General features: G+C 37.0%; 1 protein-coding gene across 1 annotated transcript in view; it reads right to left on the bottom strand.

Annotated features, from left to right (window-relative positions):
- Positions 1-26,302, bottom strand: part of Maco1 (macoilin 1) — a 60,468-nt gene that overhangs the window by 20,017 nt on the left and 14,149 nt on the right. Inside the window, 6 exon segments of the mRNA XM_047567652.1 lie at positions 14,676-15,177; positions 16,407-16,585; positions 18,513-18,636; positions 22,548-22,596; positions 22,598-22,675; positions 24,476-24,617. Of these exon segments, the coding sequence (XP_047423608.1) occupies positions 14,676-15,177; positions 16,407-16,585; positions 18,513-18,636; positions 22,548-22,596; positions 22,598-22,675; positions 24,476-24,617 (1,074 nt within the window).

Raw genomic sequence — 26,302 nt, forward strand, 5'->3', positions numbered from 1 at the left:
AGACTGAAAGTTCAATGAAGCCAGGAACTGACTGTGCTGTAAAATCAGAAGCAAGAACTGTTATTTTCTGATGTTTCTTCTAATTCTTACAGATCATGTCACTAATCCTCACGCTGTGCCCAACTCCTCAATGCTCGGAATAGAACAGGGATGGTGTTATGACAAAGAAAGTTCTGGAAATTATCTACAGTAGATCATCAGGGTTTTTTATTTAAATAGCAACTGGAGAATACAGGGTAAACAGGATCTGCTTATGAAGAAAGCAGGTGAACATAAAAGGAAGGAATGAGTTGGTGTGGTGGTATACACCTATATTATCAGTGACTCCAGAAGCTTAGGTCAGAGAATCACAAGTTCAAAGTCAGCCTCAGGTTGGGGTTGTGGCTCAGGGGTAGAGTGCTTGCCTAGCATTTGTAAGGCACTGGGTTCGATTCTCAGTGCCGCATATAAATTATTAAAAATAAAGGTATATCAACATAAAAAAAAAAAAAGTCAGCCTCAGCAACAACTTAGTGAGACCCTAAGCAATTAAGTCTCAAAAAAAAAAAAAAAAAAAAGGCCTGGGAATGTGATTCAGTGGTTAATTGCCTCTGGGTTCAATCGCTGGAAGCAAAAAATAAAAATAAATAAAAAAGGAATGAATGAAGAACAACTGCTTCATTTTGATAAGTACATAATTCCATTAGGAATCCCTGGTGTACATTGATCACAAAGACAAGACTTGTTCAGGAAACACACAGCTGAAAGTTGAGCTCATAAATCAACACTCTGTCCCCAGAAGAAATACCAAATACCCTCTGTACCAACTGCCCCTCTAGCTTATTCACACTGATGGAACAGACAACGCATGGGTCATTCACAAAAAAGTGAAAGCCAACTGTGTGCTAAAACGTGTGCCAATCATATGGTGGCACATTCCACCGAAAGTGAGGACGAGACTGACTTGAAATGATGATGCAGTATATTCTATAAATCACAAATTTGGAAACACCAAAATGAAGCTGCCTCGGGTCTCACTGTGGTGACTACAATTGCTTACCAGGCACAAACATCCAAAAATAGTCAACAGTCTGATGACCTGATTACTAGGTGAAACCATATTACCAAGTACCTTATGTCTTTGCTCCACAAAAGGAAACACATTAATTTCCTTAAGGAATGGAAAGAGAGACAGAAAAAGAATTCTAGAGGCTTTTACACAATTGGTCATTTAGGAAACTATGTGCAAGCTCTTTAGGAATAAAGCTCCCAGTGCAAAGAACTAGCAATTTTAATAAGGTCCTTAAAGGAATGTTGTCAGATTTGATGTTTTGAATTAACAGTGTTTAAAATGCTCATAGCTGTGGATATAGCAAGCCAAGAATCACAGGAAGATTTGTGTAAAAGCATGTTTGTTGAAAAACAAAACAACAAAAACCAGAAGCACTTAAATATTTAACAGAAGACTGGTTAAATAAATTATTTTATCTTCATGTATCTGAGTGCCATTAAAAACCTAAATCAGTGGGGTACAGTGGCACACACCTGTAATCCCATTGGAAAGGGATAGGAGGCTGAGACAGAAGGATCACAAGTTCAAAGCCAGTCTCAGAAAAAGCAAAGCGCTAAGCAACTCAATGAGACTCTGTCTCTAAATAAAATACAAAATAGGGCTGGAGGTGTGGCTCAGTGGTTGAGTATCCCTGAGTTCAAGACCTGGTACCCAAAGAAACCCCTAAGTCACTAAAAAATCACTGAGCTGGGCATGGTGGTGCCCACCTGTAATCCCAGAAACTTAGGAGGCTGAGGCAGGAGGATCACAAGTTTGAGCCCAGTCTCACAACTGTGGGAGACCCTGGCTCCCTAAACAAATAAAAAATAAAAAGGGCGGGGGCTATTGCTCAGTGGTAAAGCAACCCTGGGTTCAATCCCCAGTACTATTAAGGGAGGGGAGAGGAAAGAAAGAAAGAAAAATCACTGAAGAATATTTGATAACATGGGAGAATGCACATGATAAAGTTGGTGGAAAACACATATATCACAACACACATAGTTTTGAAAAAAGATCCTGGGAGGAGCTATTTTAAATAGTGGTATCTCTTCATCTTCAGAATCAGAGATAATAAATATGCTATATTTTTAACATTTTAATTATTATTTTATAATTGGAAAAAATGATTTTAAAAGAGATCACTGTTAGTTTGCTTTTTGTGGATGTCCAGTGTTCCCCATTATGCTTAGGTTTGCCTACATCACAGGTCAGTTTCAGAATAACCTGAAAGACTTAGTTTGGAAAACCCAAAAGGTTATTTCATAACCTTTTTAAATCATCCCAAAGAAGGGGAACTTACCTTTCTGAACTACAGAATGCCTCAGTTCCTAACTTCACACCAAGTACTTGTTACTTATCAGTTCCTATCAAAAGAATGTTTTTCCTAAATCCAGACTACACAGTTACAGCTTCTCATCCTGTTATGGTTCTCTATGGAAAGATCTCTTACAACACTAGACATGGGAGACAGTGATTGCCCCAGCTGTGGACTCAGCTCTACCACACATTACATTCATCAGGGCATTGCCAGATTCTAAACCAGTGAGCCTGTGAAGTCTGTGAATAACCAGGCCCACGACCTGAGTTTTGCTGTGTTTTATGCTCCAAAAACACAGTAGAAAAACATTTTGACATGGAAGAAGCCACGGGTGACCTAACAGCTCTCTGCACTGGTTGAGGAATGCCAGATATCTAGACCCAAACTATGTTTCTTATCCCAAGGATATTGCCTCTCCTTCTGAACTGTAGAAAGTTCACACTTAGGTGTAGGGATTCCACAGTAAAGAAAGTAGTCTTTGACTCTGGGGAGGTGCGGCTAGTAGGTTGCTTGCTTTTCAGGAAAGTAAAAAGACATGGCAGATTAGTTTACAGAATACCAGATATGCACTGATAGAAGAGCCCAAAGCACTTGCTATATGACAGTCAAGTTTTGACTGACAGGTCCAGAGAGTGGGAGGGAACGAAAATACAAGCATAAGCAAGGTCAGGAGCAGAGTGTGCAAACTGGCTCATAAACATGTTTTATTTAGCTCTCCTCCAACATAATGCCAAAAAAAAAAAAAAAGTTTTTAAACTAGAAGATTTCACAAAATAGATATCTATTTTCGGCATCTTCAAAATATCACAAGATTTGGCAACACTGGGCCTATAATCTCCCATAGCAACAACTGGCTGAACCCTTTGGAAGAGTTTATGCTCCCAAACGCCTGGGGGTATAAGATGCAGGACTGAATGCAGATGACGCATGGGGACCCCAGAGCGTTCCCCCTCCTTCTCCTGCTGCACTTACTCCTGGGCCTGTTTCCTGGCTCTGGCAGGAATCTGAGCTGCTCTACAGCCTCTGTGTGTGGGTGTGGGCTGGGGGTGGGGGTGGGTCAATGGAACTGATCCTTTCCAGTTCATTGTTCTGTTTCTGTTCTGAATCTACTGGAACATTAACAAGAAAGATGAAATATATTTTTGATGGAAGAGAGTTGTTATTCTTCCTTTAAAAAAAAAAAAAAAAGGAAAGGAAAGAAACCAGTTAATCCTGAGAGTCCCAACAGACTAGAAGATAAGGTCTAAGAGGTCCTCAAGAAATATTCAAAGACGGAAATATGCCCACACTGGCTGGCAAAGTGTCCAAAGGTCCAGTTTCTAAATGACAGCATGAGCAATATTTAAAGAATATGGTTCCTCTTTTTTGAAGTTACCTCCCTTTCAGGGAATCTCCCCCTGATTCCCTTAGCTGGAAATCTCAATTCATTATGTGCAAGCAGAGGCCCTGACTCAGAATTTAACACACAGCCTTTCCAAGTTGTGCAGTAGTTCCTTCTCAATTCTAATCAGGAAACTTTCAGAAATCACCGCTTTGATAGAATATACACCGAGGACTCAACTTTATAGTGTTTCTTATGTTTACCCCTCCCAATAATTTGTGGGTTATTTCATAATCTACACAACACAATCTCCTTCCCGTTTGACCACTCAGATGAGGAGACATTTAGGTAATCAGCTTGCTTAAATTAATTTATACCTGGTTTCTAAGATGCTGTATGGTTTTCAAGTCACAAAATAGCTATATTTAAGTAAAAAAATCATGTTTATATCCCAGAATATTAGGAGTTTTAAAGACCTGCAATGGTTAAAATAAACTCCAACTATATTGTGAATTAATATAAATAGGGTTAACTAAGTAAAACTATGGAAACTAAAATATTACGGACACAGCAGTAAATAAATCAGGTCTGCCAACATATATCTGCTCAGGCACAATGCCCGACAAACTAAATCAAATGTATGTTAACAGAGGTAACATTAAACTTTCTAAATAGATATATGACTTTTTTTTTTTCAGTATTTTTTTAGTTGTCAAAGGATCTTTTATTTTATTTTATTTTTTTATATGTGGTGCTGAGTGTCTAACCCAGGGCCTCACACAGGCCAGGCAAGTGCTCTAACACAGACCCACAACTCCAGCCCGATAAATGGCTCTTCAACTCATTTTTTTCTACTTAATAATTTCCAAATAATTTAGTAGCAACTATCACTATCACTAACCTCTAAGTGTCCACCTTCATAGTTCTCATTCTTTTTTTTTTTTTTTTTTTAAGTTTTCGTGTGTTTGGAGGTCCTGAGGACTGAACCCAGGATATTGTGCATGCTAGGCAAGCACTCTACCATTGAACCACATCACTAGCCCCTCACAGTCCTTATTCTAAAATTTTGTACATTTTTTCCTCTCAATTAGAGACGATTTCATTACAAATCACTACCACATGCCCTGTAGAAGCAGGGGCCTGTTTCAGTAGCCATCAGCAGCCATCAGTAGCTATCACCGCCCGGGACCACAGCAGCCACAGCAGCAGCTGTGGAGCAAGAGGAGCAGCCAGCAGAAAGCCCTTGAAGCCCAAATCACTGCCTCCCCGGATCAAGTTTTCTTCCTCAAACTATTCCTGACACACAGGCAAAATGTATTCAAATGCGAAAGAAAACAAGCAAATGTACTCTTTCCAGCACTGGGGATAATACATGAGCAAACACATTTCCTCAGATAGCCCTGTAGAGATAGCCCTGTAGAGAAGGGTGGAACAGAAATGTGGGATCTGAACTCTCTTCAGCTGCCACAAAGACAAAGGATGGTCCCAAGCTGGCAGGTAGACAGAGGATCAGACCCACCAGGAGAGAAGAATAGGACAAGGCAAACTGAGGTTTCTTACATGTTCCTGGCTGAGAGCATAACCAACCCACTGTCAGAGAAAACAGCATGCTCGACAGCAATCTCTCAGGACCTCACTCCCCTTGTCACGTGTAATCTATGGAATTTCTTGCACCTTCTGCAAAGCCTTGAGAAAAAGTACTGACAGTAACAAATGCCACAACTTCCTAGAAAATACCATGGAAAGGAGTTTGAAGTGGAAAGCCTTCTAGTCTTTAAATATTAAAATCGATAACAATCTTCTCAAAAACAATAAATAATTTGACACTGGATGTCTGGTCCTATGTAATATTTACATTTCCTAACATAAAAAAGCCTTCCAGTTGCAATATGATAAAATTACTAAGCCCCAGCTACCCCCTCTCCACTATTTTCTCTGCACAAAGGAAATAATTCATTCATTCAACAGATACTAATCAAGTACCTATTCTCTGACAAAGACCATGTAGCGAGATGGTCAAGAGGACAGGAAGTCCCTGCCCTCAGTAAATTTACATTCTATTATGGGCATAAAAAGCCTGTTGTAAAAATTCAAACTATTCAGAAAGAAATGAGACAGGAAGTAAACATCCCCTAAAAACTACAACTGAGCATCTGGTATTTATTTTAAGTAATTTTTTGTGTGCCTTAAAAATACATATACTCATATTTTGTAATGGGTTCATACTATATAATCTGTTTTTCTACTCCCCCTCCTCCTTTTGATAATCAATCCTGTGTGTTTTTTTTTTTTTTTTTTTCCATTACCTTCTTCTTCTTTGAGTCACATTCCCAGCCCTCTTTTTTTTTAAATTTAGAGACAGGGTCTCACTGAGTTGCTTAGGGCCTCGCTAAGTTGCTGAAGCTGGCTTTGAACTTGCGATCCTCCTGCTTCAGTCTCCCAAATCACTGGGATTATAGGCGTGCGCCACAACATCCAGCTCATTACCTTCTTTTAAGACAGGTTTCCACCTTTCAAGAGAATCTGCTATCTTTCTTCCTTAAGTACTGATTCCCCACTTAGGACTATTCAGAGTCTGGAGGAAGAGTGGAATGGCTCATAAGAAGGGCCTCTCCTCCTGGTTCCCAATCCAGGGACTGCTCAGAGCTTCTAGCTCCTGAACTACCTGCTCTGCCCTGCTTCCTCCCATGAGTCATATCTTAGCTTTAGATTCTTCTCTTGCTTTGTATCTGAATCTTCTTCCTCACTTTCTGTAGCAACTTGGACTAGCACCTTTCTTGCTCACCCCGGGGGCTAAGAGCCATTCTCATCTACTCTTAACCCTGATTCACCCCAGTTCCCTACACGGGTCAGGGAAGATGGAAGGATAGACAGTAGTAAGAAAAATTAGGGTCTCTCTGTTCTTCCAGTAAAGAACATTAGTTCTGGATTTTCCTTGTTGCTTTGAAATACTTCTCTAATATCACAAAATAGGGGCTCCCTGGAGTCTCCCTTCATTTTGCTCTGTTTCACAGTTATTCATACCAATTATACTGAATCCACTGGTAATTAAAAATCAGTATCTAAAACTATGCCTCTTCCAGCTGGGCATAGTGGCACATGCCTGTAATCTCAGTATGTTGGGAGGCTGAGGCAGAAGGATCTTAAGTTACAGGCTAGTGTCTGCAACTTAACAAGACCCTATTTCAAAATAAAAAATAAAAAGAGTTGGGGATATAGCTCAGTGGTAGACTACCCCTGGGTTCAATCCCCAGTACCTATCTATCTACCCATATATCAATCAATCAATAAAATGATGCTCTTTCTTTTCAGAGGATACATCATTTTAAATTGTGTGCAGACATCTTATATTTTTTTCCAAAAATGGTAAATAGGAAACAAACTGTAGAAAGAACATGACCACACACACCAAGGAACTTTCTAACAGGTTACACAGAGATCTTAAATTCTGGTATCTAGAAGACAAGATTAGATTCAGAAACACAAAAGTCCGTGAACTGCTAGTCAAATCACATTTGAACAATCTGCTAACAGCAAGTCAGGGGGAAAGTTGATTATTTTTTTAGTTTTTGCTGTCTTTGTTGCCTTTCTAAAGAGAAACCTAAAATCATAAAATATAAACACAAAGTTAAGTGGGCCAGAAAGTGCAATGAAAGATAACATTTTACTCACCAGCTTAAATAAAAAATACTCATAACAGACTAGTAAGTACATCATAGACTATTAAAACAAATACTAGGGCTGGGGATACAGCTCAGTGGGTAGGGTGCTTGCCTCGCATGCACAAGGCCCTGAGTTCGATCCCCAGCACCGCCCAAAAAAAAAAGAACAAATACTAATCAACATACACATTGATGAATTAGAACATTACACTGTAAATTATGTTGTCAATCTATATACTCTAAAAGTGTTTCTTTAAGAACCAGATCTGATAATGTTCCTGGATATGCATGTAAGTTAAACACTCCTCAGTGTAGATGAATGAGCTGAAATTTCTGAAAGTGTTTATTGTCCTCCATGGAAGCAGGACATCATTTGTTTAAAGATTTCAGGAAAAATTCTGGGAAATGTTTTCTCCACTCTCCCTACCTACACCCCCACCTCAGGCTTTCAAGTCAACAAATAAACAGAATTCATTGTAGGAGCAAACCTACACGTGCCTACAACAACTGTGGGGATTTAAGAAGAAATAAGAGTTGAGTACTTGGTATATTATAACTTTACCCAGATTTCCATGTTCTCCTTAAGAAAAGGCTCTTCCCTCTTCCCATAGCTTCACAATTTTAGAAACTTACCATCACAGCAATGCCCGCACCCCAGGAATCCAGGCCTCCCAAGAAGGAAGAGGAACAGAGTCAATGGAGGCCTTTCTGCAGGATGAGCTGATGGCCATACCTCTGGTCCTTCTTAGGTCTGCTGTTGCCAAGTTAAGCCTATTAAAGCATTTAATGGCAAATCCCAAGGTGGGTCGCTCTAGGTTGGACCAAACTGATTCTTAAACTAGCCCTAACCTGAGCTTTCAAGAGCACAAGTAGCAGGACCCTGTAATTTATTATGGATAAGTACATCCTTGTGTCTTTGTCAAGAGTGAAACTTTTTAAAACACTTAGGACATCACCTTTCTAGCAGAAAAAGGAAAATAAATTTTGAAGTTCTAAGCATTTTTTTCTTCCATGGATTTCAGCACTGAGATCATAAAACTGAACTCTGGTGCCAATCCTTGAACCAATGTTGGTTGTATGTACACTTTAAAATAAAACCACAAAAACAAAAATATGAAGCAGAAAAACAGCAGGTAGATGAACTTTTTAAAAGCAGGATGGTATAATGGAAAGTGTGGAAGTCAAGAAACTTCAGTCTGGCCCTGGTACTACCACTCTAGCTGGGCTCCCTGTGTTAGCTACTTATCTACAATTCATTTCCGTCACAGATTTAAAAAGATAAAATTAAAAAAATAAAAAACGATGGGGTTGGGGCAAGCTGATCTAGACGTCTTCCAGCTGCAAAAAAAAAAAAAAAAAAGACCAGACCAAACCAAACAATCTGCTCTTAATTCTATTTAGTTTTGTTCTATAATATTTTGTCAAGTGAACTCTGGATACTTCTTTTTTTTTAAAAAAAGAACTACTTTAACATCCACAACTACTTTAATGAGTTGATATCTATACACTAAAAGTAACACTAAAGAAGAAAAAAATCTTCCATTTTGGATACAAAAAAGGCAATGGAATGGAAATAAACTTAGAAGAGACTTTGCTTCAACATTTCTACAGAATAAGGATCACTTTACATTTTGTTAACTTGAATTTCTGAATTTTCTCCCTTACTCAGAAAACTAAAACAAGTAACCACTGCCAGAAAGGAGTCTCACAGTCTTGGGGTGTACTCAAGAGGAAGCTTCCTGCCAAATGCAAATCAAACAGTTGATCCTTTGCCTGCAGGCCTCACAACCACAGGACAGCAAGCAGGCAGCAGTTCAGGTGTCACACCTGATCTGACCATCTTAGCAATTGCAGATGGCCACAAAGACCTGTCTTAGAATATTCCACACCACATGAAAATGAGGTTAGGTTAAGTTGGCAAAATGATTTTGATACAATTTAAGTGCAAAATTAAGGACACAAAAACTATTCATACAACTTTAATGAAAACAGGCAGGAAAGAAGGAATTGGGAAGCTGAATGTCACCTATTTATAGCAGTTTCATAATTTCCAAGACTCTGAAGATGTTCTTTAATAGATGAATAGATAAATAAACTGTGGTACATCCAGAGAATGGAATATCATTCAGTCCTAAAAAGGAATGAGCTATCAAACCATGAAAAGACATGAAGGAATCTTTTTTCCCTATGCTGCGGATTGACCCAGAAGTGCTTTACCATTGAGCTATATCCCCAGCCCTTTTTTTAAATTTTGAGGCAGGATCTTGCTATGTTAAGTTGCCCAGGCTGGCTTCAAACTTTTCAATTCTCCTGCCTCAGCCTCCCAAGTACCAGGGATTACAGGTGTGTGCCACAGAATCAGGCGAGATATGGAGGAACTTAAAATGTATGTTACTAAGTGAAAAAAGTTAATCTAAATGGGCTATATACTATATGACTCAAATGATATAACATTCTGGAAAAGGTAAAACAATAGACAGTAAAATAGCACTGCTTGATAGGGATTAGAAGGAAGAGAGGGATGAGCAGGCATGAGGAGTTCTTTAGGGAAACTACTCTGGATGGCACTACGATGGTGCACACCTGTCACCATAAATGTGTCCAGGCTCATAGAATGTACACACCAAGAATGAATCTTAAAGCCAACTATGAACTTCAGGTGATAATGATGTATCAACAATGTAGGTTCATCAATCATAACAAATGTTTCTTTGGGGGACATGTTAATAGTGGGGGAGGGCGAGCATGTGTGGGGACAGGAGAGCAATGAGAAATCTCTCCTGTTTAATTTTTCTATGAACTTTAAACTGTCCTAAAAAATAAAATCTTAAAAAAAAAAAAACCTACATGAATACCACATACTCTGGCGACAACTAGCAGAATTAGCTGATGAAAAAAATACAACAAAAGTTTAACAGTGATTGTGTTATAGTGGTGGGACTATTTTCCCCCATTTTATTAAGAACTTGTTCACAGCTGGGCCTAATGGTGCACACTTGTAATCCTAGCTGCTCAGGAAACGTAGGCAGTATGATTTGAAGTTCAAGGTCAGCCTCAGCAACATAGTGACACCTTTTCTCAAAATAAAAGATAAGGGTGCAAGGGCAGTGTAGTGCAGTGGTAGAGCCCTTTCCTAACATGAGCAAGGCCCTAGATTTAAGCCCGTGGACCAGCAAAGGAAAAAAAAAAAGTATTAAAATTATTAAAAGAGGGAGGGGGTGCTGGGGATATAGCTCAATGGTAGAGTGCTCTGAGTTTGATCCCTGGAATTAAAAAACAAAACAAAACAAAATTTTTAAAAACTTTTTTTAAAAATTGTTTTTTTGCAGTGTTGGGGAGATCTGAAATATTTTTTAGTTGACCACTGGAATTTTTTATTTTAAACCTTATTCTAATTTACATTATCCTTTCTAACAATGCACTTACTTAAAATGATTTTCATTACTTTGCTTTTGGCTAGAATCTTTTCCATGTTAGAAATGAAAACATTTTTGGCTACCAAAATTAAGTCTGTTTTTAAATACCTTGGGTAAAAATTCATAAATTAAACTAGAAAAAAAGGGTCATTTTGTAAGGCATGTATTTCTCCAATCAAAAGAGAACTTTGGACAGGCTTTGGTAAGTTCTCAGACTTTTCCAAGGAAGACTTCTAAGGTAACACTTATTATTCCCAAGATCCCCACATTTTCCCTTACTCTTTTCCTTTAGCAGTGTGCTTCTCGGTAGACTAAAGTCTTCATTCACTCTGTTCCTTGCCTCCATGTTATTCATTTATTTAACAACGTTCACTAAGAACTTTAATTTTGTTTTGCTTTGTTTACTGTACTAAGGATTGAACTCAGGGGCAAGGAACTGAGTTACATCCCTGGCCCTTTTTTATTTTGAGACAGGGTCTCACTATCTTGCCCAGGCTGGCCCGAACTTGCAATCCTCCCACCTTGGCATTCTGAGTAGATTATTAAGAACTTTATTCTTATAGAGAAATAAAAAAACAAAGAGGCCTTGGTTCTGTCCTCTGAAGCTCACAGTCTATAAGGGGGGAAGATCCTCAAAACAAGTAACTGCTGGACAATGGAAGTCACATAACTTTTTCTGTACAGTGCCAGAAAGCATTTTTGGCTTTGCAGGTCGTATAGTCTCTGTCACAGCAACTTGACTCTGCCACTGTAGCATGAAAGCACCAACTGACATTATGTAAATGAATTAGAGTAGCTGTGTTCCAACAAGATCTATATTTACAAAAACAGGCAGTGGGCCAGATTTGGTCCTTGTACTGCTGTTTGCCAACCTGTGGTAGACAGCATCATAAGGAACATCCATGGAGCCTAGAGAGCTTGAGAAAAGATCCACAGGGCTGCGGGCCTCTCACAGAGAATGCCATCACATCTTATTTGGACAGCCACAATAATCCACAAAAACTCTCCTTGAGTGGTGGACTAGGAGCTAGGTGGTGGCTCGCACTTATAAATCCCAGCCTTGGGAAGCTGAGACAGGAAAATTTCAAGTTTGAGGCCAGCCTGGGTAACTTAGCAAGACCCTGTTAGAAAGAAAGAAAGAGGAGGGCAGAGAGAGAGAAAGAGAGAGAGAGTAAAGGAGAGAGGAGAGAAGACAGAATAGGGAAGTAGGGAAAGAGGGAAAGGGAGATAAAAAAAAAAAGAGAAAAAGAGGTGAACTAGTAATTAATTTTCTACTCAAAGTCACTGAATTGGTTCCTCAAAAACAGCAGTTCTGGGAATATAGCTCAGTTGGTAGAGTGCTTACCTCACAAGCACAAGTCCCTGGGTTCAATCCCCAGAACCGCAAAAAAAAAAAAAAAAAAAAAAAAGCAGTTCTTAACCTGGTCTTGAGACAAACAGGTATAGAATGTGTTGCAATAATTTATTATTGCAGTAGAATTAGTAGTTAAAATTATATAGAAGTGGTTTTCATATTTTTTTCTTAAACATTTGAAAGAGGACAGAAAGCATCCCTCTGGAAGTCACAGTCAGCCTGGAACTGGGCACACCCCTGGTGTGCCTGCAGAAGCAAGGGGCACATGTACACACTGGCAGCCCACGTGTGTTTCTATGAGGAGCCCCAGAGACCTTTGAATCTAGCCTTCCCCCACCTGATGATAACAAATGCCCTCTAGCTAGCAACTCAAACAAGTCAGATTTAGATCCATCAGTCTTACTACCATTCACAAAAACGTATATGAAGTCAAACTGGAGGAGACAGGCAAGTATGAGAGGAAGAAAAGAAGGCCTCTCCAGGCAAGCTTGATAATTTGCTCAGAAAAGTACCTTTCCTTCAAACTCTTTCACTGTTGTTCATCATGGAAAAATTTTAAAACATTGTAAAGTAAGAAGAAAAAATAAATGTCCAGTATTATCACGGGTGGTAATTTGTAACATTTTGGTTTTTTTCCTTTCCAATTCTTTTTGTGCATATAAAAGAAAAAATTATTATTTAATTAAATTGTTTTCCCCTTCCTTATGAAACTATCATGTATACTCTCACATATCTTTAATATGGTTCAAAAGTATGATTTTGTAATGTTCACCATGTGAACAGGCCAAAGTTTAAATTCTTCCCACTGTTGGATACTTAGGTTATTCCTTCATTTTTATATTGCATTAAAAGCTGAAAATAAGCCAGGTGTGGTGGTGCACATCTGTGATCCCAGTGACTCAGGAGGCTGCAGCAGGAGGATCACAAGTTCAAGGCCAGCATTGGCAATTTAGCAAGATTCTCTCTTAAATAAAAATAAATAAAAAGGGCTAGGGAGGTAGCTCAGTGATGGAGTGTTCCCAGGTTCAATTCCCAGTACCCCTCACCAAAAAAGAAAAACAAGTTGAAAACAATCCTTTGAAAGCTTACAAAACTACTTAAATGTAACATTTTCTATTTATTTGATAGCAAGCAGTTCTCTAAATCAGAATAATGCCCTGGGGCACTGTAGGTTAAGGCACAGTACACCATGGTGACCAATGGAAGAAGCACAGCTCCAGAAGCAGGCAAGGGGACACAAAAACACAGCATCCTCTCTAGCTTACTGGCGAACTAGCCATTTGGATGTCAATCTTCTCTACTAAAGGCAGATGAGGCAGCACAATCAACTGACCTTACCACCAGCGCTTAAGTGTCACAAGACAAATGCTCTCTGCAATAACCAACACAGGAAAACTATTTTGGCTTGACTACTATTATTGAAATCATATAGAAGAAAGGGATATTTAAATAGTTTGTTGCAGATTTTCATCTATAGCATCTAGTAAATTTGTGGGAAATTCCTCTGAAATAAAAGGCCCACTAACTGGTCTTTCTCCCAAGGAGGGTTCTCTGCTTAGCATTTTCTCTGCAGGGCACAAGTGGGGGCAGATTCTTGTAACAAATTTGTGGGGCTGCCCAATCCATCATCAGCAATAGCACACTGGCACAAGCAGCACGGGCGTATGAAACTTGTAGAGCCTGTACCAGTAGGAACTAAATGTGTTTCCCTTAATCCAGCTGCCAGTCAGAAAATTAAAACAAATTCGTAATCTGGTTAACGGAATTCATAATACTGGAAACCCTCCCTCCTAGAATAAGTTATACTTGGCTGTTGCGTGACCTCTAAGCAGGCCAACTGAAGTGAAATACAACTTACTGGATGCACTGCCCTCTTGAGTTAGCATAACAAGAAAAGTTCCAGTTCAGATCTCAGCTTCCAGCTGACAGATCTTAGGTAAAACTGCCTAACAGTCTGAGCCATGCAGCATCATACAACAATGCTATTCTTTTCATTGAAGATGAGAAAAGGAACACTACTGAATAAAATCCATGTCTCACATTGTGTTAGTCTATGGAAATTTTACAGAGATTACCTTTCAAACCTAACTTTCCCAGAGTTATCTAAGAATAATTCACAATCTATGTGCAGAAAAATAAACAACGCAAGCCTCAGGTGGTAGAGACAACTTTCTCACCACACCCCACCATCTGTATCTGTTTGACAAATAAATTTGCATGAACAGGGCACAAATTCTTCATTTTGTTTTTGCCAAAAGAACTTTGAATATACAAACATAAAAGGACATGGATTCTTTTGATACCAGTATAAGAATGGTTACATGTAAATATGGCAAGTATGGGAAGTAATCAGCATCACCTCTTTTTTAGAACACATGAAAAAGTTAAGTCAGTGCTTCAAGACAATGACATAAGGCGGTCAACAAACATATGTAAAACGAACACCCCACCATTCACCTATCCACAATGTCTGATCACCAACAATTCCTACAGGCCCATAGGGGAGTGTCTGTTTTTCAAGAACACGTCAAGTTCACTGGAAAGTGATGGCAGGGACACCGCACACACACTTACCTTACCAGTGCATCTGGTTTGCTTAGCTGGTTATTAGGAATACAGTTTTCCATCAAGTCCTTGTGTGAACTTGGGCTCTTGCTAGTGCACTTCTGCTTCTTTTCATTTTTACTAGATGAAGAAGGAATGCTCCCATTTGTGGCGCTGTGACTTCGAGGTGAGGAGTTCACAACTCCACTGGCATTTTTGTAATTTTTGGAGGAAGCAGTGCATGAGTCCTCTTTCAAGAGATTTTCTGTACTTCCCACAAGATCATTATTTAATCTTTTACTATTGATATGGTTTTCCATATACTCAATTTCTTGTATTTTAGAGTCTACAGGTTGTAGTATATTGTTGTTATTTATTCCAAGGTTGTGTTTTTTGGCGTCCTTGTCCTTTTCTTTCCCTTTTTCTCGATATTCTATCTCTGGCAAAGTTGTGGACAGTTTTTTGTTGGCTGGGATGCCTCCATTGTGATGTATAAGGATCGAGGAATCCATATCAGGTAATCCTTTGGCTGCTACAATACCAAAAACAAACCAACAGACAAAAAAACCCATACCGGAATATTTAGTTTTTTAAAAACATATACTGTATTGATTCATCAAATTGTATTACTTATGGTTAGAAATTCACCACATAAAATGCAAACTTATTTAAAAGCAAGAGTCACAGCACATTGTGCTGACTTCAAGAATCAAATCCAAACACATCTGAGAAGTTGTGCAATTAGAAAATCACCATCATTTATCAAACCCCATCACATATGGAGTCACTGATGGTTTAGCTTTAAAAAAGATTAGAAATTTTGAAGTATGAGGTCATACTTCATATATTAGTCAAATAAAACTTGTCTGTCATGGGGTTAAGAAAATAAAGGCAGATTTTCTCCTAAGAAGCACTATTTCAAAAGGTGGCTATTGAATAAATTTCTAGAAACTTTACAGAAGTTTACTTTGTTTATAGAAACAAAGAAATTAAATACAACAAAAGAAGAGGTATGACTTTAAGATGCAGAACATCTATCCTTTTTCTTCAGTCCAGTGCTGAGGTAATAGTCTGTATTATTTACTAAGTGACTTGTAAAGAATATTCTGTATTAGGTTTATACATTCCAATTTGTTGAAGATCTACACAAGAGATTTCTGTACCACAAAAGATTTTGACATATATTAATTAATGAAAAACATGACCTCAAACTTTCAACTCCAAGAAAACTAGTATTGCTACCAATTCATCTATCTCTATTGGTTAAATGTCCACAAGACAGGTTCCATTAGATATAGTCCAATTTAAAATCCACATTACATTGCATGAAACTCAAGAACAGAACCTATCAGTGTTAGCTCTCCACAGAAAACTTCTGACTTATAAAACTCAATTTCCTATGTCCACATCTCTATCTTGTTTATAATTTGATTCTTGACTTGTTTTAATCACAAATTTACAGTTACATATTTTGTTTCTGAGAATAAGTGTTTTTAAAAATTTATGACATAAAATTAAAATATAAAATAAATTAAAAATAAAAATAATGAAATAAACATATTTAGAAGCTGATGGTATTCAGAGGATAGGTAAAAAATTTCATCTACACTCCTGATTTCACAATCAAACAATGGTCCTGAGAAGGAACACCCGAAAATAGGAAAATCTAAAATTCTAGCTACGTTTCCTAAAAAGAAAATTCTACTGAGAGTCAAAATGATGAGTAGACTTTTAGCCAACAGCTTTAGGGTAAAGACCTACCTTCCTCTGCCTCTTTTTCTTGCTTCTGCAGCATCTGCTGCTCTGGAGGGAGGGCCTGCTGCAGAAGTTGCATGTAAAATTCGTTCTCCTTTTGCACTTCCTTCTGCTTCCTTAACCGCATTTTGTAGCTCACATAACTTTTGAAGCCAAAGCCCAAAGTCACCACAGGGTACCCAATACTAGAAAAAAGATAAACAAGGTTTAAAACAAATAACACATGCATCAAGCACATGAGGTTATTCATGACTAAATGAGAAAATACATTCTTAAAATTAAAAAATAAATTCTAGTTAATAATGTTAGTTGAATAAGTATTTAATAAACACACAAATGTCAGGTCTATATTTATTAAATGTCTGTGGAAATCAGAGGCAGCTGCATGAAAAACAAGCCCCCAGGACTCCCAGACCAAAAGAAAACACTTCCCATCAGACTCTAGTGTTTGTTAAACTATCCAAAGAGTCACCACAGTAACTCATAGATGCAGTGCTAATTCCCTGAAGAAACACTGACCTGCCTTATGCATTGTAACTGAACTATCTGTATGCTTTTAAAAACTAAAAGGAAAAAAAAAAAAAACAAAAAAAAAACTAAAAGGGTAGAGAATTTATGGGTGGCCACAAGTAAACATTCTACATATTAAAAATTCAAAAGGGTATTATTTGGTTTTTAATACTAGAAAGCAGGGTCAAATTCAGGTGACTATTTTGACATAATCCTGCTGTGTCAGGGATAATGTCACCATTTACTCCTGGAAAATCAGTTCATAAACACTGTCACAAATAAATTCCATAATAATTTAAGTAAGTATCTAATGAGTGCTAAAATTTGGATTGTGCCACCAAATTCAACCAGGTGTACCAACAACTTTAATCTCTGGGTTAGAAAGCTGAAATATTTAATTCGGTTCATAGTGTTTCAAAGACTGCAAATGTTGTCAAACACACATTAAGTTTCATTAACATTAAAACTTACCAATTTATAATTAGTCCAAATGTGTCTCACTACAAATTTAAAGTGACAAGTTTTAATGACCAGGCTTATTTAATTTACTTGTTTGTGAGAAGACTAAAAATATTAGAAAGAATATTTATTTTTTAGTTGATTCCTATTTTGGGTTTTTCATAAATATTAGCCAAAAAATGGTGTGTTTAAGAGAAACATACATTTAGTAGTGATTTCCATATTAAATGCAAACAAAAATCAGGCTCATTTTAAAAAAATGTTTCTGAAAAAAAGAAGTTTTTGATCAAGCCTAAATGAAAAATGACTTGATATTCATGTATATTTCCTCGGAATAATATTTCTTGAGGAATTATTAATAATATTCTCTTGGGCTGGGGAGATAGCTCATTTGGTAGAGTGCTTGCCTTGCAAGCACAAGGCCCTGGGTTCAATCCCCAGCACCACACACACACACACAAAAAAATTCTCTTACTTTGTAAATAAGGAAATTCTAAGTTCTTTTCAACTTCATGAAATAATCATGTATTTCACCAAGACTTTTTGGAAGATTAGATTTTATTAGATTATAATAAAAATAGTTAACATTTATCAGACATCTATACCTGGCCTGGAGTTAAACACTTTACATGTATTACTTCATTTACTCTTTCCTGTGACACCAGGAGGCACAGGTAAGAAAGTTGAAGCTTAGAGATAATGATATGCTCAGCAACTCAGCTGATGGAACAGAACTGGGATTCCAACACTCATCTGCTGGTCGCACTATTTACCATGAGTGCTATTCTGATCCTGGACTCATAAGAAAAAATTCACGGCTGAATTTACCATTCTACAATGAAGTGAATTATAGATTAAGAGTATAGGGCTGGGGTTGTGGCTCAGAGGTACAGCGCTTGTCTGGTATATGTGAGGCACTAGGTTCAATCCTCAGCACCACATAAAAATAAATAAATAAAATAAAGGTACTGTGTCCATCTACAACTAAAAAAATATTTTAAAAAATAGGGCTGGAGTTGTGCCTCAGTGGTAGAGCACGTGCGTAGCATGTGTGAGGAACTAGATTGGATTCTCAGCACCATATATGAATAAATGAATAAAAAATAAATAATAAATAAATGAAAGAGTATAGATAATACTTACCAGTGAGCAGCAAATGGACGACAAAGGTCTACATGAAAATTTTTGAGATCTTTAAATCTAATTGCTGCTTCAATATAAACAAAAAGTATCCAGAGGGACACTGTAGGCAAACACACTCCCCTTTCTGTGGGAAAGCAGCAGATAAACAAGCATCAATGACACATTAACACAACAGATGGGTTATTTGGGATACTGATTCAACTACAATAACTTTCATTAAGATTTTCTACTGAACTAAAAAGCAGTTTGATCCAAATTAAAAGCTTTTATATGACAAGCATTTCCATAGAATCACTGATAAAAATAAAAGGCAAACATTCTGGCAGAAAATATTCAGAATATATGCAAAACAAAATATTCATAGTCCTGACATACAAGAAGCTCCTACAGATTAATAAAAATAAGCAACTGGAGCAGTAGGGGGCGAGGGTGCGCACACCATAGTCCCAGCTACTCTGGAGTCTGAGGGGGAAGGATCACTTGAACCCAGAAGTTCTGAGCCAGCCCGGGCAACACAGTAAGACCCCATCCCAAAACAAAAACAAGTGTGTAGGTGGTAGGTGGGTGTAATTGAGTGGCAGAATGTTTGCAAAGTGTGTGCAAGGCACAGGGTTCAATCTCCAGCACTGTCCCCACCCCCACCAAAAAAAAGGAACTGATGTAAATTTCCAAGTCACAAAACATAGAGAAGAAAATATGAAAAAGTGAGACTTTACTGTTAGTAAGGGAAATACAAATTACAACAATCAGATTCCTTTTTTAACCCATTAGGGAAAATTTTTTAAAGACCAATAATAGTACAAGAAGGGTATGAGGAAAGGTTTATACTTGACAATAATCAAAACTGTGGCAACTTGTAATCTTGGGTTAACTTGTACTTTTATCCACAAATTCCACTTCTAGAACTCTATCCTACAGAAATATAAGAGCCCTGAGATAAATGTTTAAGAATATTAATTGTAGTATTATTTGCAATAAAAAAAAATTTTAACTTAAATTTCTATCAACAGGCAGCTGTTTAATTGTGATAAATCTATTTATATATATTAAAATGTATTGCAGGTTTTCTGAAGAATGGAGAAGATCTGTATTGTCATGGAATGATGTTGGGTTTTTAAAAATTATTTATTTATTTATTTATTTATTTATTTATTTTTACAGACAGCATTTTGATTCACTGTACACAAATGGGGTACATCATTTTGTTTCTATGGTTGTACACGATGTAGATTCATACCATTCGTGTAATCATACATGTACATAGGGTAATGATGTCTGTCTCACTGGAATGATGTTTAAAAAAAAAATCTTAAGTATGAGCCAGTTTGTTACAGTCAAACAATAAATGTTTCTTGGACATTTAAGTGCTATTTGTTTTTTGTTTTATTTGTTTTGTTTTTATTTTTTAAACACTATTTGAAAATATGTTTTTCTTAACCACAAGCTCATATTCATTTTGTAATTAAAAACAATTTCCAAGGGAAGAAAATCAACTTGCAACAGAATAAATAATGCAAATAATGGGAAATGACTTATAGTCAAAACCTACAGGCTAGGTTCATTTATGTTAGGACATGACTAACAATGGGGTATTTATAAACATGCACTACATAGGCATGAGGGGGGAAATTAGGGCCCTGAAGGCTTTCTGCCGTGGATTTTTGAGATGAAAAAAAAAAAAAAAAAAAAAAAAAAATCACAGGATCTTGAAACTAGAAAGATCACTATGCCTAACTTCCTCAACTTGTTGATGAGAAAAGTAAAGGCCAGAACTTAAGTAAAATTTGGTTAAAATTCACAGAGACAGTATTGAGTATGCTTTTAAGAAAAACCCAACTCCCCTTAAGCCTGGTTCCTAAGTTAAATCAATAAGGGAAACTTGTGAAGGTGTTACTAACTTCAATCATTCTCATAGACTTACCCCACCAAAAATAGGTACTTTCAGAAGAAAGAAAGAAATATAGCAACCTGTAACATGAATTTTTAAAATCATTTAAAAAATTTATGTTCCCTATTTCTTATATGAATGTATTATTATAAACACAATAAGCAGATTACAGAAAAAAGATTAAATGTATTTATACATCTACTCAGTAAATAAAGCTACATTGAAAGCATTTTTGAATAAGAGTAACAATTCTATTGTAAATTCAGTTTTGTATCTTGGCTTTTTTCTCTCTTAATAGCAAGGAAAAAAGATTACAATAGTGTATTATCATTATTTTTTGACCATATATAATTTCTATATTCCCAACAGTCTTAAGAATTTTAAATTTTAAGAACTTAAGGAAAAATCAGCCCCAATTTATATAAATTGCATTTATTTGTCAGGCCCAATAAAACCACAGTTTTTCATTTTAGTCTCATACTTGCTTGTTTGTTTCAGTACTAATCATTCCAATTTAAAACATATTTCACAACTTAGTTATTCCAATGTACTGAGCCAAAGGCTGAAGAGAGCCAAGTGTCATTTCGTGACATAACTACCTGCTGTCTGGTGGGTCACCCACTCAATTACAGTTTCTGGAAGGTTAAAAGAGTTATACACTTAGTTTCCTCTCCCTTACTAAAACATTATTGAATTTAGGGAATCACCATAATTCAACAGAGTCCCAAAATATTTGCACTGGAAAGGTCTCTTTGGCATTATCTAGATTACTCCACCTTCATATGACAGATAAGAAACTGAGACCTAGGAAGAGAAGTGAGTGTAAATGGTAACTCAATCATAACTGAGGCCCAGGCCATATAAGTAAAAACTGGTGCAAAGAAAAATCACTAATTAGAGGCAAGTAGACTACAGATGGCTCATGGTAGCTTATAAATCAAGTCAGATACAAAAGAGTACTAAAGATGAGAAAATCAGGCTCACAGTGGATACTATGAATAACAGGGCTCAATTGTGTCTCCTAATAGGGCTCACATCATCCTCTTAGCAACTTTGAGAAGAGGATGAATCCTGCTCCAGACGCTTTTACTATTTGGCACTCTCTCAGTGGTCAAAATCCTACAGGTTACAGCTGAGCCTAAGAATCAAGTTTCATGTAACTTTGTACACAAGGGTGACTCTGAGTACTAATCCTCAAATCCCACTGCACACCAAATTCAGGATAACACAGGGCTGGAACTGTCAAAATATCTCATCTTTCTTGGTTTGAACTAAGTGTAGCTCTAAGAAGGCAGGTAGCTGGGTAGTTCCACTGTAGTTAGTTAGAACATACTTGAAATATAGTACACAGAACCAATAAGAACTAGAGAGATCAGGTTGGTGATAGTGCCTGAAATGCCACACAGGGCTGATGAAACCATGTATTTTCACCAACAGAAAAGAAATGTTAACCTGAAAGGGAGATTATAGCCATTCAGGGTGGAATGATTTAGTTTCGGTTTGAGAGGTTGGTCTGTAGGTCCCTTGAAATTTTAAGGCAAAGGCGTACATAGACCCATATATTTTTCTGGGGAAAGACTTTTCAGATCCTCTAAGAATCAGTGAGCCTCCAAATAGTTAAGACATGTTGGGTTAAAAATAAAAGGAGGATGAGTTTGGCTCAGTATGAAGAAGAACTTCCTATCACAGCAGCACCCAAATGGGTTGGAGTACCAGGAATGGCAGTTAAGTTCTTTGTCACTGTATGTTTTCAACCAGAGGTAAACCCTTCATGTGCTAGGCTGCTGTGAGGACTCTCGTGTCATTATGGGTTCACCTATTCTATGAACCTTGTTGAAAATGTGGCACACAGCTGTCTTCAACTGTTCTTAAACAAAAACCACTTCAACTTAAAAAAAACTGGATATCTTCATAATAAGAGTTTATAATTGAAATGTCTATAATATAGACATCAAATTATAAATGCTTAGTTTTGACTGAAATAATACAAAAGGAAAATATATTTATAAAAGTATATTACAATCTATTAAGAAAAGGCAGCTTTAAAACATCTACATAAAATCAATTATAAATAACTTATTCAAAGAAATGACTATAGTTTAAAAACTTGAACTTTTCTGTCCATCTAAGAAATCATTAAGACTTACCTGTGTGCCATACGTACTGAACCCATACATATGTGCTAGCAGCAAAAAAAAAGCCATTGTATGGGAATGAAGAGCAGACATATTATATTTGATGTGAATGCTACACAAACAAAAAACACTGAGAAGGCCTATGGGAGAAAAGAAATCACATCTTAGAACTTGTTATTTTCAAACACTGATTGTTAAAAGTTTACTGAATAACAGGTAATTTTAAACATTTAAAAATCCATCATATAAAAAAGTAGTGGTTAACTCAACATTAAAGAGTTAGTGCCATTTATGGTTTTTAAATCATGAAGAACTAAACCCGAACAAACTGAGGCTAGACCCCAGTGAGCTTATTTGGATTACATGGGTGAGTTACCTGAAAGAACAAGGATTTTAATCCAGAAAAGCCTATCTTCTCACAAACCATTCCCAAAGAACTTCCTTTCTGTTTTCAGTGCTGGTAACTGAATGCAGGGCTCGGGTATGCTAGGCAAGCACTCCACCACCACACCACATCTCAGGTAAGAGCCTTTTTATTTTGGAGGGCAGGCAATGGGTACTGAACCCAGGAGCAATTTACCACTGAGCTACATCCCCAGTCCTTTTTATTTTTTGAGACAGGTTCTCACTAAGTTGCTTAAGGCCTTGCTAAATTGCTGTAGCTAGCCTTGAACTTGTAATCCTCCTGTCTCAGACTCCTGAGCAACTAGGATTACAGGTGTGTACCACCACACCCAGCTTCCTAAGAAACTTATTCTTAAAGGATAGGCTTGTTGGAACACAGGTGAACCATATTAGTAAGACATATGCTTATGTTATTAATTTTAATAATGCAGCCTTCCTCTGCCTTGTTGGAACTTTTGTGTGTGTGTGTGTGGTGTTGGGGACTGAACCCAGGACCTTGTGCATGCAAGGTGCAGCCTTCCTCTGGATACCACTATATATTACCAATTGAACAAGAGCTTGAAACCATCTTTTTAAAGCACGAATTTACTCTGGCCCAGATTGGAGATTTAAGGTGTGGCTATGGAACAACAATGGAACTAACACACAAACCCAAACAACAAGCCCAGGCCTGTGCCCATGCTAACCCAGTAGTTCTAAAAATGTGCTCTGGAGATTCCTGGTGGGTCTCAGATCCTTCCAGATGGTCTCTGAAGTCAAAACTGCTTTTGTAATAATACTAAGATGTAATCTGACTTTTTCACACTCATTCACTCATGAGTATAGTGGAAATTTCTAAAAGTTACATGACATTGGTATTGCAATAGATTGAGCTCAGAAACAGATATGAAAATCTAGCTGTCTTCTACCACGCCAGACATTACAGAGATCTGCAAAAATGAAGCCACTCTTGAATTTTTTAATAGTTTTTATTTTTTTCACTTAAAAACAATTTGTATTAACATGTAATGGGCATATTACTCTTACTTTCAATGAGTTAATAAATATGCATTTAATTTTTCTGTTTTAATTCGTAATATAAAAAATATGGATAGATGTAATCTACATTCATAAAAGCTCTTTGAAGTACTCCGTAATTTTTAAGAGTGGAAAGGGTTCTGGGACCAAAGTTTGAGAATCAGTTCTCTAATTCCAACTCTATCACTAACATAGCAACAGGGATTTCAGAGCGCTTCTGAGTAGGACTGAGCAACTTAGTGCTTCTCCAGTACTATCTCACTACCTAAGTCCTCTAACCAATCTCTTCTTTCTACTTGAATGAGATAGAAGGAAAAGATATAAATATCTGGGTTTAGATAAAATAGCCCAAGAGGGCAGTTTCAGTCCACAGACCTCATTAGCTCATTCCAATACAGCAGTCTCCTAAATATTGCTTATAATATCTACTGTAAACAGGTCACTATCAGACACTGCAGATTTTCTGAGAAGTGTAATTAAATCCTTCATAGCTGGAGAGCATATATTAGTAAACATACCAGTCCCTGGTATCTGAAGGAATCATAGACGCTTCTGATGAAAAGCCAGAATGGCCACAGGTATTCAAATCTGAACTCCAGGACAAAATCTGCAAGGAGGACAAGTGCCCACACTACCAGGAATTTCAGGTATAAAAATGTACTGCAAAATATAAAAATAAAGAATTAATTCAAGGTCATTTGTGAAGAACTAGAAATAGGAAATTCACTGCTTCTGTTTTAAAGACACACAAACAAAATAACTTTATTTACCATGAGCACAACAGAGATAAAGCAAAAAAAGAGACGGTGCCATTGGTCTATCCGAATTTTAGAAGTTCTAGTGTTCATTCTGAGACTTCTAACTAATGAGATAAGATGATGACAAAAATTGCTTAATTCCATTTAAGATGGGGAAAAAAATACTTAAATCTCAAAACTATTTTAAAAATGTGCTAAGTGTCTGACTTTAAAATACTGCAACACTCAAAATTGTAACTTTCAAGCTGTTCTTCATTAGCAGAAATGTCATGGTTGAAAGACATCAAATGTGCTGCTTCCCCATCCCTCTACATCTGTTTGAGAGTCTTTGAAATTGTTGATGCAAACCCCTATATGCCTGAAGAATTCTTTTTTCCCTTCTCCTGCCTCTCCATATAGTATACATCTGCATTAACTAAACTAAACAAAAACCAAATGACTTCCCAAAATAGAAATTAACTGAGGGAGCAGATGCCAATCACTACCAAGGGCTTTGAGGGTGCAAAAAACTCTTAAGTATTCAGGCCTTGTTCTGGCTGAGAAGTAAATGTGTGTTCCCAGTTCCCTTTGGACTTATGTTAAACAGATTGACTTTGACAAACCAGTCAGGACATACCTAACCACTATACTAAATTCAAAAAGAGCTAAGAACATGGACAAAAATTATTGTTTTATCATATAAATCTGAAAGCCCATTTTCCAGTCCATTAATTGTATAGTGGACAACAGAGGACTTTAAATTGTTCCTATTAATAAACTTCTATTTCTATGTTCCCAATCCTGCCAATTCTGAAGCAGATCAAATTGAGGTATTAAAAAAGGTTCAAAAATAAACAGATTGAAAATACCTGAAATTCACTTTAAACTTGGGCTAGAACTTGCACAGTATTTTCAATGCAAACATTCCAGTACTGATATGATCAAATTAGCTATCTGAACAGACACCAACGAAATCAAGAAAATTTGTTGTTGTTTTTGTTTAGGTGCTAGGAATTGAGTTCAAGGCCTTGTGTATAAAAAAAAGTATGTTCTACTACTGAGCTATACCCCCAGATTAAATCAAGATTTTTAATAAATAATTTTGAAGGATATTTCAATAAGATACAAAAAGACTTACAAACTTGGAAGTAGGGGGGCAAGATCCAGCAGTGAGGATTTTTTTCTGTGCCCTTTGAAGCTATGCAGGTAAAGGATATCAAGAACAGATGTACCTGGCCTTCATGATATAATATTCATAATGGTACATATTTTGTCATCTTGACTTAATTTCTAATGTTAATTCTAGGAACTTCCATAGATATTTGCCCAAAATCAAGAAACTCAAAGCAAACCAAAAGAGCATATTCTTGAATTCTAAGAATTCTTTTTGCTTCACTCACTACAGTTCTACCCAGTTGAAGACTGAGCCCTCAAACTCATTCTCTCATCAAGTCCACAACTGACCCAACAGAGGGCAATGTACATTTTATTAGAAGGAACATCTGAGTCAGGCAGGTATTCGGGATCACAAATCAAGTTTGTAACTAGATTTCCAAGCTACATGACTTTAAAACTAAAAGGAATTTTCTGTGTATTTAGAACTGTTTC

The sequence above is a fragment of the Sciurus carolinensis genome, chromosome 1, assembly GCF_902686445.1.
Source record: "Sciurus carolinensis chromosome 1, mSciCar1.2, whole genome shotgun sequence".
Taxonomy (NCBI): Eukaryota; Metazoa; Chordata; class Mammalia; order Rodentia; family Sciuridae; genus Sciurus; species Sciurus carolinensis.